This window comes from Panthera leo, chromosome E2, assembly GCF_018350215.1.
Source record: "Panthera leo isolate Ple1 chromosome E2, P.leo_Ple1_pat1.1, whole genome shotgun sequence".
Classification (NCBI taxonomy): Eukaryota; Metazoa; Chordata; class Mammalia; order Carnivora; family Felidae; genus Panthera; species Panthera leo.
Genome location: NC_056693.1, coordinates 8,493,086 through 8,507,846, shown reverse-complemented (window position 1 = coordinate 8,507,846; position 14,761 = coordinate 8,493,086). Strand labels below are relative to the sequence as shown.

Below are 14,761 nucleotides of genomic sequence, written 5' to 3'. Positions count from 1 at the left end.
GGATTGGACAGTCGGGAGACGACCCGCCTTCCAGCGGGGCCTCTCTGCGCACGCGCTAGACGCTTCAACCAATGCGAAGACGGAAAGCTGCCCGCACAGCCCATGCGGCGTCACTTCCTCCGCCCCTGTTTCAAGGGATAAGAAACCCTGCGCAGAGCCTTCCTCCTTTCCTAGGCGGCTGCCGAAGATGGCGGAGGCTCAGGTGCGGGCTCCGCGCGGGCCGGGGAGGCGTGGGGCCGGGGGGGATCCAGGCCGGGGCCGAGTTATACCCTCTTTCCCCTCGTAGGTGTATTGGGAGATCTAATCTAGGTAATTGAGCGAAACGGGGCAGCTTTTGGTCTAAGAAGAGTCTGCAACGGGGGAAATAGATACACGGGGGGTTTTTTTTTGGTTTTCTTGGTCGGTGACTGGCTAAAATGCGGCATCGTTCCTCCCTTAGGGGTGATTATGGGGGCTCGCAGCACGGGAAGAGTTAGTTTAAAATTAGGTCTCGTTTGCCTTTGTTCCTTGGCTGAATGAGACCCGTGTGTCCCCAGCGGCGGGGAAGCACGCAGAAAGCGCCTGGGCTGCCTCGCGGCGGTGAGACGCCGAGGACTGACCAACATGCCCCAGTCGCCTCGTGGGACTGCTAATCCGTGTTCTGCAGCTTTGAGCGTTTTCGTAGGAAATTTAGGCAGTGGGTCCAGAGCGTTCTCGCCTACAGGGCGTGCAGGAATGAATTCCTCTTTTTCTCTTGCTCGTTGGGGTTGATTTTAAAGATCTGAAAGGAGGGACCTGTAATAAAAAGGCTCCACAACCCCGGGACCTACACTGTTCTTAAACGGGAGGTGGGGGGGGGGGGGAGGTTGGGGACCTTGAGGGACACAGCAGAAGCTTAGGTCTGAGTGCCCGCACTCCTGTCATTTCTTTTCTGTAAAGGAGGGGATGGCTCGGGGAAATGGTCCCCATGTGAATTTCATGTAAGGAGTCTGAGTGGTTGAGGAAGGAAAAAGCAAGTGTGTGCCCTGGGGAAAGTGGTAGAGAAGTTCTCTGAACACGTGTTCCTGGCACGGCTTGTGTTATATTTTGTGTAATTCCCTGACCTTCCCGTAACGTTCCTGAGGCAGATACTGTTATCCTCATCTTCCAGGTGAGGAGGCTGGAGATTTTTAGCCAAAGTCACATTGTCAGGAAGTCTGGCTTTAGATTCTGTACCCTTCTGCCTTCCAACAATCACAAGTATATAACAAGCACTCGGTAAGAGTGGGGACTTTGCTCGTGGTGAAGAAGCTGAGGATTCGGTGTTGAGCAGTTCGCCCAGGGACACAGTTAGTCCATGTAAAACCCAGCACAGGCTTTTGTCTACGCCGCAGAGCCTCACCCACACTGGGCCCGTTTCCTTTACTATTCAGTGTGTGCTGGAAACGGTTTTGCCCTTGAGATCAGGAGAGAGTGAATCCGTCAGCATTCCCGCAGCTGGTGTCACCGATGATAAATTCTAACTGGGTCCGTGGACAGAGTGTTGCCAGTCTTTGTTCAAATCCCAGCACGTTCTCTCAGCCTTGAATGTAATCTGGGCTTAAAAAATTCCTGCCCTTCAGGCAGCTGTGAGATGTGAGGCAAGGTCTTTGTTTTATTCCATTTACCGAAGTCTCGAGTCCCCCATTTGCTTGCTTGGCCACATCTGTAAAACGGGCCTTGGGTCCTAGTTTCCAGGCGTGCTAATGGATAGGAATTGCTCTGGGGGAGAAGGTGAAAGAATCAAGTAGAAAGCAATGGTTGCTTTGGGGGGTGGGTAGTCAGTGCCGTGGGTGTGTCTAAGCTCTCCCCCCATCTCCACCAGGTCCTGGTGCTCGATGGCAGAGGCCATCTCCTGGGCCGCCTGGCGGCCATTGTGGCCAAACAGGTGCTGCTGGGTAAGTCTGCTCTGCCCACCCCACCCCACCCCGCCCCACCCCCCCAGTCCCAACCAGAGGTCCGTGATGAGCGACAATCACCATCTTTCGTTTGAGTCTCACGACCATGAGATCAACCCCATGCACCGCTCTGAGACCTGCCAGCCCCTCCCTGTCCCGGGGTTGGGGGCTCCAACATGGAACATTCTTTTCCCGTTTGGCTGTTAATTTAAGCACAAGTCTAGCTCTGTGACTTGGGTGGGGCAAGGGGATCCCCTGCCAGGGTCTTGGGTTTCTTGTGCCTTACGGTCAGTTCCGTACAGGGGAGGATCCCTGTTTCCGGGTCCTCGGCGTAACCGGGCAGGTGTGTGGTGGCCAGTTTGTAGGTAAAGCCTTCGGCTGGCTACCTAGCTTTTGTTCTCCTCCGTCACCTCGTTTTCCTTTTTCTCTAGGCCGGAAGGTCGTCGTCGTGCGCTGCGAGGGCATCAACATTTCTGGCAATTTCTACAGAAACAAGTGTAAGTTCGGACATGGGAGGAGGGCTAGAGAGGATTGACCTGGGAGGGCCTCAGGCTTCCTTGGCTCCAAAAGCGAGCCCGCAGGTGGTGGGAAGTGCCCATATGAGTTCCTAAAAGGCCCCTGGGAGTGTGGATGTGCGTGTGTCTGGGGCTGAGCCTTCGCGCTGCTCTCTCCCCGCAGTGAAGTACTTGGCCTTCCTCCGCAAGCGGATGAACACCAACCCATCCCGAGGCCCCTACCACTTCCGCGCGCCCAGCCGCATCTTCTGGCGGACGGTGCGAGGTGAGCTGGGCCCGAGGACCGCAGGCGGGGACGGCCGGGTGGCCAGTGATGAGGACTTCTCCCACTCGTGTTCGAGTTCCCCAACCATGAGATGACTCCACATGCACTACCATCTGAGGCCGCCCGTGCGCCGGCGGGGCGGGGGTCCTCGTGAGCCCCGGTGAGCGAGCCTGCCGCCCCTCTGCCCACAGGCATGCTGCCCCACAAGACCAAGCGAGGCCAGGCCGCCCTGGACCGCCTCAAGGTGTTTGATGGGATCCCACCCCCCTACGACAAGGTGAGCGTGACGTTCCCGTGCCGCATTCGTGTGCGCGGCGTCCGTGATGTGGCACAGTTGTACCTACATTGTTTGATCCTCGTGAGAACAGCACTGACTGAGACGCTCTTCCAGCCAGCCTTGTCCCCTGTCTGTCCCTCACTCCAGGTTTCTTAAGCCCCTCTCCTTCTCTAACAGAAAAAGCGGATGGTGGTTCCCGCCGCCCTCAAAGTTGTGCGGCTGAAGCCTACACGGAAGGTGAGCTGTCGGTTACACAGAGTGGTCTCGCCGGGGGTGGGGGGGTGGACTTGAGGTCCCGGAGGCTGGCAGATGATGTCTCTTTCTCACGATGGTCTGCGGATGCCACTGCTGGCGGTGCCGACAACGCCAATGGCTCAGCTGATGCCAGGAGGAGGGGGCGGGGAGCCCTTACGGGGTCTGCTGTGACAGCTTCTCACCTGTCCCCTAGCCACCCTGGCTCCGCTTCACTTCTCCCCCTTCCCCCACAGTTTGCTTACCTGGGGCGCCTGGCTCATGAGGTTGGCTGGAAGTACCAGGCAGTAACGGCCACCCTGGAGGAGAAGCGGAAGGAGAAGGCCAAGATCCATTACCGGAAGAAGAAGCAGCTCGTGGTGAGGATGGGCTGGAAGCTAAGGGCACCAGGCTCTCTCTCGCAGGGCCTTTGGGGGCGGGGGCGTGTCTGGATGCGGTGGTTCAGCCCCGGAGGCCTCTCTGAGGCCCACCTCCAGGAGGGGAGTGGGATCGGGTGGGGTCGTGGGAGGAGTGTCCCAGGCGGCCGCCACCGACCGGCATCTATCTTCCTCACCCCACAGAGGCTACGGAAACAGGCCGAAAAGAACGTGGAGGGGAAAATCAACAAATACACAGAGGTCCTCAAGACCCACGGACTCTTGGTCTGAGCCCAATAAAATTGACTGTTTATTCCTCATGCTTGGCCTGGCCTGCGCTTCCTCCATCGCCGCCCTAGGATGTGGGGGACTCCGGGGGCCCCTGTTTAGGTGCCACAGGCAGCCTGGGCCTTAGAATACTGGGACCACAGGGCTTTAGTCACTGCTGCTCAGGAAGGCCTCCTAAAATGTTCGAACGGCTCTAAGAGCTTTGAGGCATAGATTGCCCGTGACGTCCTCATTCGTGAAGTTTTAAGAAGTTGACAGTTGCAACAACTAGGGCAGTTTCACCATTCGCAAAAAAAGATACCTGGAAAGTGATCGGAGGGGGACCCTGCGTTGTGCACGGGGTGTGTCCAAACTTCCCACGCGGTCAGGTGCTAACGCTGCAGCTGTTAGGGTGAGGGTGCTGAGGGCCAAGCCTGGTGTCCACAGAGGTATTTCCAGGTGCGCACACAGGGAAGGACAGCCGGGGGTCACAGGCACTGCCCTCTGGCTTTCCCTGTACTTTGTGATCCCAAACCAATAAATTATTTTTAAAGAAATGTGGTGTCTTGGCAGTGTGTGTCTGCTGCGGAGGCAGGCCCAGTGGAGGGAGGCCCCCTGGGCAAGAAAAGTCGCGTCACAACGGTTGCCCTGTAACCTGCCCTTCAAGGAATTTCCTCCAGGGTCCCGCGTAGTTCTCAAAACCGCCACGGCCTGAGGTTGCCTAGTGGGTGAAGCTGTCGAGTCAGCTGTAAAGTATGGAGTTGCCACCATGGCAGACCCGGTCCCGTCCTCGCGGTCCCATGGGCCCTTCTGGTCTGTGCCACACCAGGGGGTCTGGGCTTTTTTGGAAAGAAAGGGACGGAATGGTCTGCAAGTAGTAATGCACTGGAAACAGGAATGTTAAATTTCGTGATGCCTTTTTTTTGTTGTTAATGTTTATTTTCGGGAGTGAGCATGAGCAGGGGAGGCGCAGAGAGAGGGAGACCGCATCTGAAGCAGGCTCCGAGCTGTCCGCACAGAGCCTGACGCTGGGCTCATACCCACAAGCCACGGGATCATGACCTGAGCCGAAGTCAGAAGCATAATCGCTGAGCCACCCAGGCGCCCCTCCATGATGCTTTGTGAGACAAAAGCTAGACCTTTTAGACCTGGAAGGATAGACATGGAGCATTTAGCAGCTACCCAGTTCTTAACTGTCACCTGTTAATGTGCCCTTAGGGATTAATGGGCAAGGCTTGAAAACGTTAATGTTTTTTTGAGGGAGATCCAAGTGGGGGGAAAGGCGGAGAGGGAGACGTCATCCCAAGCAGGCTGTACCCTGTCAGCAGAGAGCTCCATAGGGGCTCAAATCTGCGAACTGAGAGATACTGACCTGGGCCAAGACCAAGACCTGGATGCTTAACTGAGCCACCCTGGTGCCCAATAGTTGGAAATTTTCTAATTTCGGTCAGTATTCAAATGCCTAACGGTACAAAGAAAACTACTTGAATATGTTAAACATTTCACTGTGTAATACGCAGGGCAAGTTATAACTCCCGTGCCCTGTCGTGGTTAATCTTCCCAAGATGTCCAAACTCAGTGGCTTAGGTTTTCCCTGAGAATCGTTTAACAAATCAGTGGTGCCTTTAGCTTTCCCGGGGTTCCCCTTCGCCACAGGAGGTGCCTCCAGGAGCGACCAAAAACGACAAGAGTTCAAATGCTGTTAACAAAACTGCCTGTTAAAGCAGCACAATATAGTCCCACCAAAAGCAGGATCCCTTAAAAAGATACACTCGGCTTTATAAACACGTACAACTTGCCACGTGAAAAACCAACCACGTCGGGGCGCCTGGGTGGCTCAGTCACGCAGCCGACTTTGGTGCAGATGATCTCGAGGTTCGTGAGTGCGAGCCCCACGTAGGGCTCTGTGCTGACAGAGCCTGGAGCCTGCTTTGGATTCTGTGCCTCCCTCTCTCTCTGCCCTTCCCCTACTCACGCTCTCTCTCTCAAAAATAAATACAAACGTTAAAAAAATTTTTTTTCTCATCTGTAACAAAAAAAAAAAGCCACAGACTGGGAGGAAATGTTTGCAAATCATCTCTTTTGAAGAACTTGTATCCCAGGTGTGTGTGTGTGTGTGTGTGTGTGAGAAGAAAGGAAAAAAAAGAAACAACCAAGTAAATTTGAGCAAGAATTTGGAGAACTATATCACCCAAAAAGATCTACAAATGGTCAATGAACACATGAGAAGCTGCTGGACATCATTTACCATTTGAAAATAGACTTTCTGGACATCCCCTAATCCTTCCTGGAGGGCAATTACGGAGACTCCAACACCCGGGTCAGCAGCAGAAACATCTTCAGAGCTCGATCTTGCAACTTGCCCAAACGCTCACCACCAAGGCTCCCCCCAAGCAGCGCGTGGGCACGCCTGGCCCATCTCCGCCAGGTAATAGCAACCTTTCCCATCCTGGGCCATGTGCAGGGTACAAGGGAGGGTCTTATTTTGCTAGGCATTGGGGTGCACCCTGGAGAACGTGATCTTCTCCAGGTCAAGGAGAAGACCTTGCATTTCCGCTGTGAAACATTGGTAAGCACGCCTGAAACCCTGCAGGGGCAGGAAATATTCGCTCAAGCGGTAATAACTAGGGTTGGCTGAAGTTGGTTATTGGACATCAAGGCTCTTTGACACTGCAGGTCTGAAAATCAAGTGTAGTGGTCCAACCACACTTAAAATGAATATAGAAATAGAAACAGAAAAAAAAATCAGTGAGTTGCAGGAAGGAAAAGAGAAAGTCAAGTTAGAACGCATGAGGAAGGGGAGGCCTGGCTGGCTCAATCGAAGAGCATGCGGCTCTTGATCTCAGGGCTGTGAGTTTGAGCCCCACGTTGGGTAGAGAGATTACTTAAATACATAAACTCAGAAAAAAAGAAAGCAAGAGGAAGGAAGGGAAGAGGAGGAGAGAGAAACAGGTGTTTGGTCACAGTGCAGAATGTACTTCCTACTGTGGGTTGTGGTCATTAAAAGCTGTGCAGCTAAATATCTCCAAACTGCCCCCACCCCCTTCACGGTGAAGCAGTATTTTTTTTCCCTTTTCCCTTATCATCAAAATCTCACCAGTTATTCTGAGCAAATTGCAAAATACTGAGCATTTTAAAAACCAGAGGAAATCACACTTAATCTCACCACCTGGAGATGCAAACCACCAGGGCCAGCATCGTGCATTTCCTTCCAGGCTTTTTTCTAAGTCACTTTTGTACATAGTTTACCACACATTGCAGATAACAACTCTGAGGCCTGCTTTTTTTTTTTTTTTTTTTTTTTTTAACTAAATATAATAAATCCTTATCAAGTTATTCAAACACTCCAGAAATTACTTTTTTCTTTAAAAAAATAAACCTAATCGCTTCTCGGCCTTTTGGCTAAGATCAAGTGTAAAAAAATAAACCTACTATGAGGTCAGTTGCAGGGGGGTGGGGTGGAATATAGAAGGTTTTAAAACAGAAAAATGAAAAGTCCCTCCCTTCTAATGCTACCGTCAAAGGGACTGAAACAACTACATTTAAAAATGTTTCATATGGGGGCTCCTGGGTGGCTCAGTCCGTTGAGCGTCCTACTTTGGCTCAGGTCATCATCTCACAGTTCATGAGTTCGAGCCCCGCATCGGGCTCTCTGCTATCAGTGTGGAGCCTGCTTCAGATCCTCTGTCCCCCTCTCTCTCTGCCCTTCCACCACTGGTTCTCTCTCCCTCTCTCTCTGCCTCCCTCAAAACAAATACACTTTAAAAAAAAAGTTTCACTCAGTGGCACCTGAGTGGCTCAGTTGGTTAAGCGCCCAACTTTGGCTCAGGTCGTGATCTCACAGCTCGTGGGCCCCAGCCCTGCATCCAGCTCTGCCCTGACAGCTTGGCTGGCTCAGTCAGTGGAGCGTGCAACTCTTGATGTTGGGATTGTGAGTTCGAGCCCCGCCTTGGGTGTACGGATGACCACAACAATAAAATGTTTCAGAACTCACAAAGCTATTAAGTGCAAAAGAAATTTAAGTAATTAAGTTTTTTAATTGGTTTTTGTAAGTTTGTAGCGTTTACATCTCTGAAGTTATTAAACAACTTAAAGACTATAAGACTATTATTTATACTTATACATATATGCACATATGTGTGCACGTATGTATATATATATATATATACACACACATATATTTCTCTACAGCAGGGCCGTCCAACAAAATTTTCTGTGTTCATAAAAGTGTTATGAATCTTCTCTAATATGCAAGCCACATGTGGCTTCTGGATACTTGACATATGAATAGGGCGGCTGAGGAACTGAGTTTTAAATTCTATTCAATTTAAATCTAATCTGTATCTCTTAAAGAATGAAGAGCCAAGGGCGCCTGGGTGGCTCAGTTGGTTGAGCGTCCGACTTCAGCTCAGGTCACAAATTCGCTGTCTGTGAGTTCGAGCCCCGTGTCAGGCTCTGTGCTGACAGCTCAGAGCCTGGAGACTGTTTCAAATTCTGTGTCTCCCTCTCTCTCTGCCCCTCCCCCACTCATGTTCTGTCTCTCTCTGTCAAAAATAAGTAAATATTAAAGAAATAATAAAAAATTAAAAAAAGAATGAAAAGCCAGTCAGTTGGTTAAGCCTCTGACTCTGGAGCCTGGAGCCCGATTTGGATTCTATGTCTCCCTCTCTCTCTGCCCCTCCCCCGCTCACACTCTGACTCTCTCTCTCAAATAAATAAACATTAAAAAAAAAATTAAAAAAAGAATGAAGAGCCAGTGGTTGGACTTGCCAGGGCTCGAACCCAGGAACCCAGGAACCCAGGACCTGGAAGCACTGGCTCTCGCGCTGAGCTGCACCCCCCACCCCCCACCCATCCCCAGTCACTCAGATTACATGTAAATAACCATATGTAACTCTTGGCTACATTACTGAACAAGGCAGTCTGTGATACCCACAAATATATATAGTCCACAATTATATCACAGTACCCAGCTGTAAAAAAGGCAGTCATCCCATAGATTGTCAATACATATTTGTTATTGACTTTGTGGGTCATACTATGCCTTTTGCTCTGCAGTTTGCTTTGTCCGTGTATAAATTCACCTGAAGGTAAAATAGTCTGGAAGACACATTGCAAGCTGATAGCAGGATGACAACAGTTGCTTCTAGAGAGGAAAACTGGGTGTGGGTGTCTGGGGAGAAGAGTAGGAGAGAGAGCCATTCATTTTTGCAGTTTTGTGGGTTTTGTTGTTTTTTAAAGAGACAGAGAGAGGGTGTGGGAGGGGCAGAGGGAGACAGGGTCAGAAGCAGGAACTGCACTGACAACAGAGAGCCCGATGGGCTCAAACTCACAAATGAGGAGATGGTGACCTGAGCCAAGATCAAGCGTCAGAGGCTTAACCAACTGAGCCACCCAGGCACCTCTCGCTTTTTGTTCTTTCTGAATGTTGTACCACGCGCATGAAATACCTATTCAGAACTAATTGCAAACTTAGAAACAAAACATAGCTGGCAATCTTTTCACCTCTGGATCGATTGATCTACCTCACGTTTATTAAGTGCTTGCAGAATATTCCAAGGTGGCCCTATGGCGTGATTTATACGGCTGCCTGTAATGGTGGACATTTTGACACATCCCCCAATCCTCCATTCATTCATTGGTGATTTAGTCCACAAGTATAAATTAGGCACCCAGTATAAGACAGCTGCCAGATGCTCTGGAGAACAAAGCAGATAAAGATTCCTGCCTTCAGGGGCGCCCGGGGGGCTCAGTAGGTTGATTCTTGATTTGGGCTCAGGTCATCATCTCAAGGTTTGTGAGATGGAGCCCCTCATGGGACTCTGCGCTGACAGCTCAGAGCCTGCCTGGGATTCCTTCTCCGCTTCTCCCCCACTAGTGCTTGTATGCTCTCTTTCTCAAGATAAATAAACTTCTAAAAAATTAGATGTAGATGTAAATTAGAGGAGGAAAAGAGCATTCGGCTCTAAGAGCGTAAAATGGAGACAAGAGCCAGATCACAAGGGATTAGCTCCTTCAAATGTCCTGCACCCGTGCCCCACGCTACAGGATAAGTACACAAATTGACAAGGGAGGGTTTGGACTCTCCCGATAGCAATCCTTTGTCAGTTGAATCTAAAAAAACAAAACAACAACAAAAAACAAAAAAACCCTGTTTCGTAAGACTTTGCTTTCTAAGAATGTATATAAAATAACAAATAAGGGGGATTCTGGCTGGTTCAGTAGAACATGGAACTCTTGATCTCAAGGTTGTTAATTTGAGCCCCACCTTGGGCGGGTTTAGAGATTACTTAAAAATAAACTCTCGAAAAAAATAATAAATAACAAGTATCCAATTATAGACCTGCACTGCCCAATGCCATAGGCTTAGCTCCAAGTAGCTATTTAAATTTAAACCTAATAACATTAAACAAAGTTAAAAATTCAGGTCCTCAGTCTCATACGCATTTCAAGTGTCAGGGGCCAGGTGCTGAGCGGTGCAGATACAGAACATCTTCATCATTGCAGAAAGTTCTGAACAGTGCTGTTACAGACAGTGCTGGTACATCAGCAGAAGGGTTTTTATTCGCGAAACCATTGTCTGGGAATGAAACAACAACGTTCATTAAATTTGAACAAACAAAAAAACCACTCTTGGTTAACGCCCGCCCCTCACAAAGACGGCGGTGCCGTTCCCCAAGCTCCTAAGACCCTCCAGCCGCGTGCCCCGCAAAAAGATGGCCGCCACCGCATCGCGTTTGAATTCTGCACAAACGAAGCCACGCGGTCCTCAAATCCCACGTGATTTCAGCCCCGCCGAACGCTGACCGCCTCCCTGTAACTCTCGCGATAATGTAGGCAGGCTCAAGGCTGGCCTTGCCTTCCCAACGTGAACTAGGGCGCCCAGCGCAATCGCGGCCTGACTTTCGCGAGACAGTGTCCGCCGCTTCCCGACCCTCGGCCCTTCATCTTGTGGGCGTCCCTGCAGTCTCCGAATCGCGGGCTGTGTTTGGGCCTCCTGTCAATCACCGTCGCGTCCGAGGCACCGCCCCAAACCGTGCTCCCGCCCCCTTTCGTCACTTCCTCTCTAGCCCCTGTGCGGTCGATAAGGAAACCCGGACGCCGCCGCGGCTTTCCTTTTTCCAGGCGGCCGGGAAGATGGCGGACATTCAGGTGCGGGCTCCGGGCCGCCGCGGAGGTGGCGGGGTCCAGTCCCGGCGTCAGGGGCGCGTCCTGGAGAGAAGGACCCGCGCCCCTGTTTGGGGGTTAATGCAGGGCGGCCTCGATTTTCCAGACGTTAATTCGGGCAGAGGGCGCGTGTCTGTGAATTAATCTAATTAGCGCCGCGTAAATACTAGGGTCTCCCCCACGTGGGGTTTAGGAGAGGCTCAAGCCTTATGAGAGGTATTTCTGGAGGCCTTGGGCCATTGGGTTAATCCAGGAAGCCCATCGTTTTGGTATTTATTTCTGAAGTCGTGTATATCGTAGGAGAGAATCCTGAGTGGGCGCCCTTGTGTCTGGGAGAATCTTTGCCAAAAGGTGTACAGGTTGTTAGAGGAATTACCGTTTCTGTCTGAGTTTTAAGGAATGAATTCGGGTGATGGGAAGTGTTTTGGAGCATAAATACGGAGGTAACTCCGGTTCAGAGTTGGGTCTGAACTCAACTCTTGGTGTGACTGTTGTAGATGGTCATTATCCAGGTTTTGGAGGTTGACGTTTAGGGAGTAAAGGCTGGAGAGGGTGGGATTTGGGGGTTTCTGGGGAGGTTTTCCAGGCCAGGTTGCTGGCTCCGAGAGCTTACCAGCTTGTTCCTCATCCACGTAGACTGAGCGTGCCTACCAAAAGCAGCCAACCATCTTTCAAAATAAGAAGAGGGTCCTGCTTGGAGAAACTGGCAAGGAGAAACTCCCGCGATACTACAAAAACATCGGTTTGGGCTTCAAGACGCCCAAGGAGGTAGGGGGTTGGAGAGACTCAGAAGGAAGGAGACCCCAGTGTCCTCCCACGTGGATACACACGGAGTGGCAGTTCCCGGGGCCGTTGGGAATTGTAGTTTGTGTACCTAAGGCCACACCCCCTATTTTGTTCAGGAACTACATGTGCCAGGCTCACTCCTTTCTCTCCCTTGTTCAGGCCATTGAGGGCACCTATATTGACAAGAAATGCCCCTTTACTGGTAACGTCTCCATCCGAGGGCGGATTCTGTCTGGTGAGTGAGGACTTCTGGGGGCTTGGGTGAGGACTTCTGCATCTGGGGGACGCTTGGATTCCTGGGTGAGGGGGGCGCTGGCAGGTGATGTCTTCTCACGATGGTCTTCAGATGCCCACCACGGGCACTGCTGAGAAAGCCACTTGGCACAGCTGATGTCAGAAGCAGGGTTTGGGATCCCAATTCTCAGCGTGTTCTGGGCGGCCCAAGGCTCCCCTTCCCTCCCAGGGGGGCTGACCTACCATCTGTCCCCTCCCCCCAGGTGTGGTGACCAAGATGAAGATGCAGAGGACCATTGTCATCCGCCGGGACTACCTCCATTATATCCGAAAGTACAACCGCTTTGAGAAACGCCACAAGAACATGTCCGTGCACCTGTCCCCCTGCTTCAGGTGAACATGGCGGGCCCTCGGATTCCCAGGTGGAGAGGCGGGGGTGGTCTGCACCCGAGTCTGAGTGGCCCTGGGACTTGGCCCGGGCTCACAGGGCGCTCCGGCTGCCGTGTGGGCAGGAAACTATAGGAGACGGTATGAGGAGACCGCTGGAAGCCAGCAGATGTCCTCAGGAACCCCCTGTGTGTGTCAGGTGGAGAGGGTTGATGGCGATCTTCTGCCCTGAGAGGCCCCTTGGAAGGGCTGGAGTGTCCTCTGCACGGCTTTGAGTTCAGTGTCTTGTACACAGTGACTGGGGGCAGGTGGGATTGGAAGCTGGAGCTGGGATGAGGTTTGACAGGCCTTGGCCTCTAATGGCCTGAGTGCGGCAGCCCAGCGTGTGACACAGCCCCTGCCCACCTCCACAGGGATGTCCAGATCGGCGACATTGTCACAGTGGGCGAGTGCCGGCCCTTGAGCAAGACTGTGCGCTTCAACGTGCTCAAAGTCACAAAGGCCGCTGGCACCAAAAAGCAATTCCAGAAGTTCTGAGACTAGACGTCTGTCCACACCCCCGAAGAAAATAAAAGTTATTTTCCCAGTCATGGGCCTGGCTCCGGGTATCTGCGCCTTTACCAGAGGGATCGTCCCTGGGAATTGGGGTTGATGCGAACACGGGGTTCTCGTTCATTCTCTGGACCCCTGGGAGCCAAACCCTTCCTGTCTGTTCTCGTCTCTCTGGGTGAAGATAGGAACCTGTGTTAAGATGTTGTTCCCTCTCTGGGCCTCCTTTTGGTCCATGTCACCTCTTGGTGTCGGAGTAAGTAAAGTCTCCTACCTGGTCGGGGCGTGTCCCCCCTCACCCCTCAGTCTCTGGGGAGGAAGTGAGTGAGGGCGTAGGCCCCTGGGTTCTCAACTCCGGTCTGGGCCCTTTCTGGCCTCCTTGGGAGGGGGGAGGAAGAAGCAGCCACCCTTGGGTCTGGGTGGGGTGGGGGGAGGTCGGTGGGCTTGCAGAGTTCTGTGCTGCCTCTTTCTGAACTGCAGGGGTCTTGGCTTCAACCTGGGATTTCTTGTCTCCCGGGTGAAGGAGTGGCCCAGGGAAGCCTGGCAGCCACCACCCACCCACCCCCCCCCACCACCACCCCACTGCCCCCTCCTGGGCCAGCACCAGGCCCCTTTTGCAGATGAGCAAACTCATCTGAGGGGGGCAGTTTCTCCCCTCAGTGAGTAGCCGAGCTCCAGGCCTAAGGTTCTAGAGACTTCCTTTGCCTGAAAATCCAAGGAAATTGGCTTTGAAGGCATGTGGTATAGTGAGGCCAAGCTGGAGCCAGGCTGGAACCCACCTCTGCAGCCCCTAATTGCAGGCCGCTCAGAGATGGCTTAGGGAGCCCCTGGGAGTGAGACCGTGTTGGGGTGGCCTTGGGGAAGGAGAGAAATTGGAGTTGGGGAGAAATGGGGACAGGGTCAGGCAAATGCAAGGAAAGACCAAAAAAATTGCAGGAAAAGAGATCTAGCCAGACAGTGACCTTGAGTTTCCGGAAAACGGGGAAGGGAGAAAGGTTGAGGGTAGCAGTGGAAGGCATTGTGATCGAGAAAAACTGGGAAAAGGGAGAGGGACCTTGAGTCATCAGTTGCAGAGATAAGGACAGGGGTCAGCTGAACTCTGAACAAGGACGGAGACCACAGGTAGTGACAGATTTCAGAAAAAGACGGACCTTGAACACACAAAGTTAGGGATGATAGAACTAAGGGTAGCGAGGCAGGAGGGGCAGGGGCAGACGGCATTGACTTCCCAAATCTGGAGAGACCCTCACCCGAATCATAGGCAGGGATGGAGGCACAGAAGAGGAAGATGCTGGAGTCACCTCCTGGCTTCACCCCTTGGGGCCCGGTGCTGCTGGGGTCCACACGTCCCTGCCCCCCATACCTGTACCAGGGACTGAGCCACAGCACTGGTACAAGGGTTGGGAGACAGGGCCGTGAGCAGAGAGGAGCTGCCGCCTCCAGGGACGCCGCCTCTCCGGACCGGCTCAGCGGCTCCTTTTTACCCAGACCCAGTAAGGGCGGGGGTTCCTGCCAGAGGAAGTGGGGCCGCATCAAAGAGGGCAGGAAGGGGCAGGGACAGGTCAGAGGGGGGCACCGCCCCGGAGTTTCAGCCTGCGAGCCCGCCCCACCCCACGCTGGAGGACAGAGACCCTGCGGAGAGGGGGAGGCGGGGGGCCGGGACCCAGAAAGGGTGGTGAGGCTGCTCCCGGAGGCCGCCCCCCCCCCCCACAGGTGTTTCCGTTTGGGGTGGGGCTGCCGTGTTTACAACAGCAACCTCGCTCCCATGTCCCTCCCAGCGGTCGTTGGGGTGTCTCCTTGGCACCCCGCCG

At 52.7% G+C, this 14,761-nt stretch overlaps 2 protein-coding genes and 5 non-coding genes across 7 annotated transcripts; all 7 read left to right on the top strand.

Annotated features, from left to right (window-relative positions):
- The first annotated feature begins 111 nt into the window (after window positions 1-111).
- Window positions 112-3,880, top strand: RPL13A (ribosomal protein L13a). The gene is made up of 8 exons (XM_042918274.1): window positions 112-202; window positions 1,823-1,895; window positions 2,327-2,392; window positions 2,574-2,675; window positions 2,867-2,952; window positions 3,130-3,189; window positions 3,441-3,563; window positions 3,765-3,880. The coding sequence occupies exons 1-8, from the start codon at window positions 188-190 to the stop codon at window positions 3,849-3,851; spliced, it is 612 nt and encodes a 203-aa protein (XP_042774208.1). The 5' UTR covers window positions 112-187; the 3' UTR covers window positions 3,852-3,880.
- On the top strand, window positions 1,952-2,035 carry LOC122209220. Its single transcript, XR_006197500.1, has one exon. It is a non-coding gene; the product is annotated as a small nucleolar RNA Z195/SNORD33/SNORD32 family (small nucleolar RNA).
- Window positions 2,714-2,798, top strand: LOC122209219. Its single transcript, XR_006197499.1, has one exon. It is a non-coding gene; the product is annotated as a small nucleolar RNA Z195/SNORD33/SNORD32 family (small nucleolar RNA).
- LOC122209221 lies at window positions 2,989-3,060 on the top strand. Its single transcript, XR_006197501.1, has one exon. It is a non-coding gene; the product is annotated as a small nucleolar RNA SNORD34 (small nucleolar RNA).
- On the top strand, window positions 3,257-3,343 carry LOC122209224. The gene has a single exon (XR_006197504.1). It is a non-coding gene; the product is annotated as a small nucleolar RNA SNORD35 (small nucleolar RNA).
- A 6,992-nt stretch (window positions 3,881-10,872) lies between the features above and the next one.
- RPS11 (ribosomal protein S11) lies at window positions 10,873-12,993 on the top strand. Its single transcript, XM_042918520.1, has 5 exons — window positions 10,873-10,979; window positions 11,631-11,762; window positions 11,940-12,015; window positions 12,278-12,407; window positions 12,815-12,993. Exons 1-5 carry the CDS (start codon window positions 10,965-10,967, stop codon window positions 12,936-12,938), a joined length of 477 nt encoding a protein of 158 aa, XP_042774454.1. The 5' UTR covers window positions 10,873-10,964; the 3' UTR covers window positions 12,939-12,993.
- LOC122209223 lies at window positions 12,095-12,180 on the top strand. Its single transcript, XR_006197503.1, has one exon. It is a non-coding gene; the product is annotated as a small nucleolar RNA SNORD35 (small nucleolar RNA).
- Window positions 12,994-14,761: the final 1,768 nt, after the last annotated feature.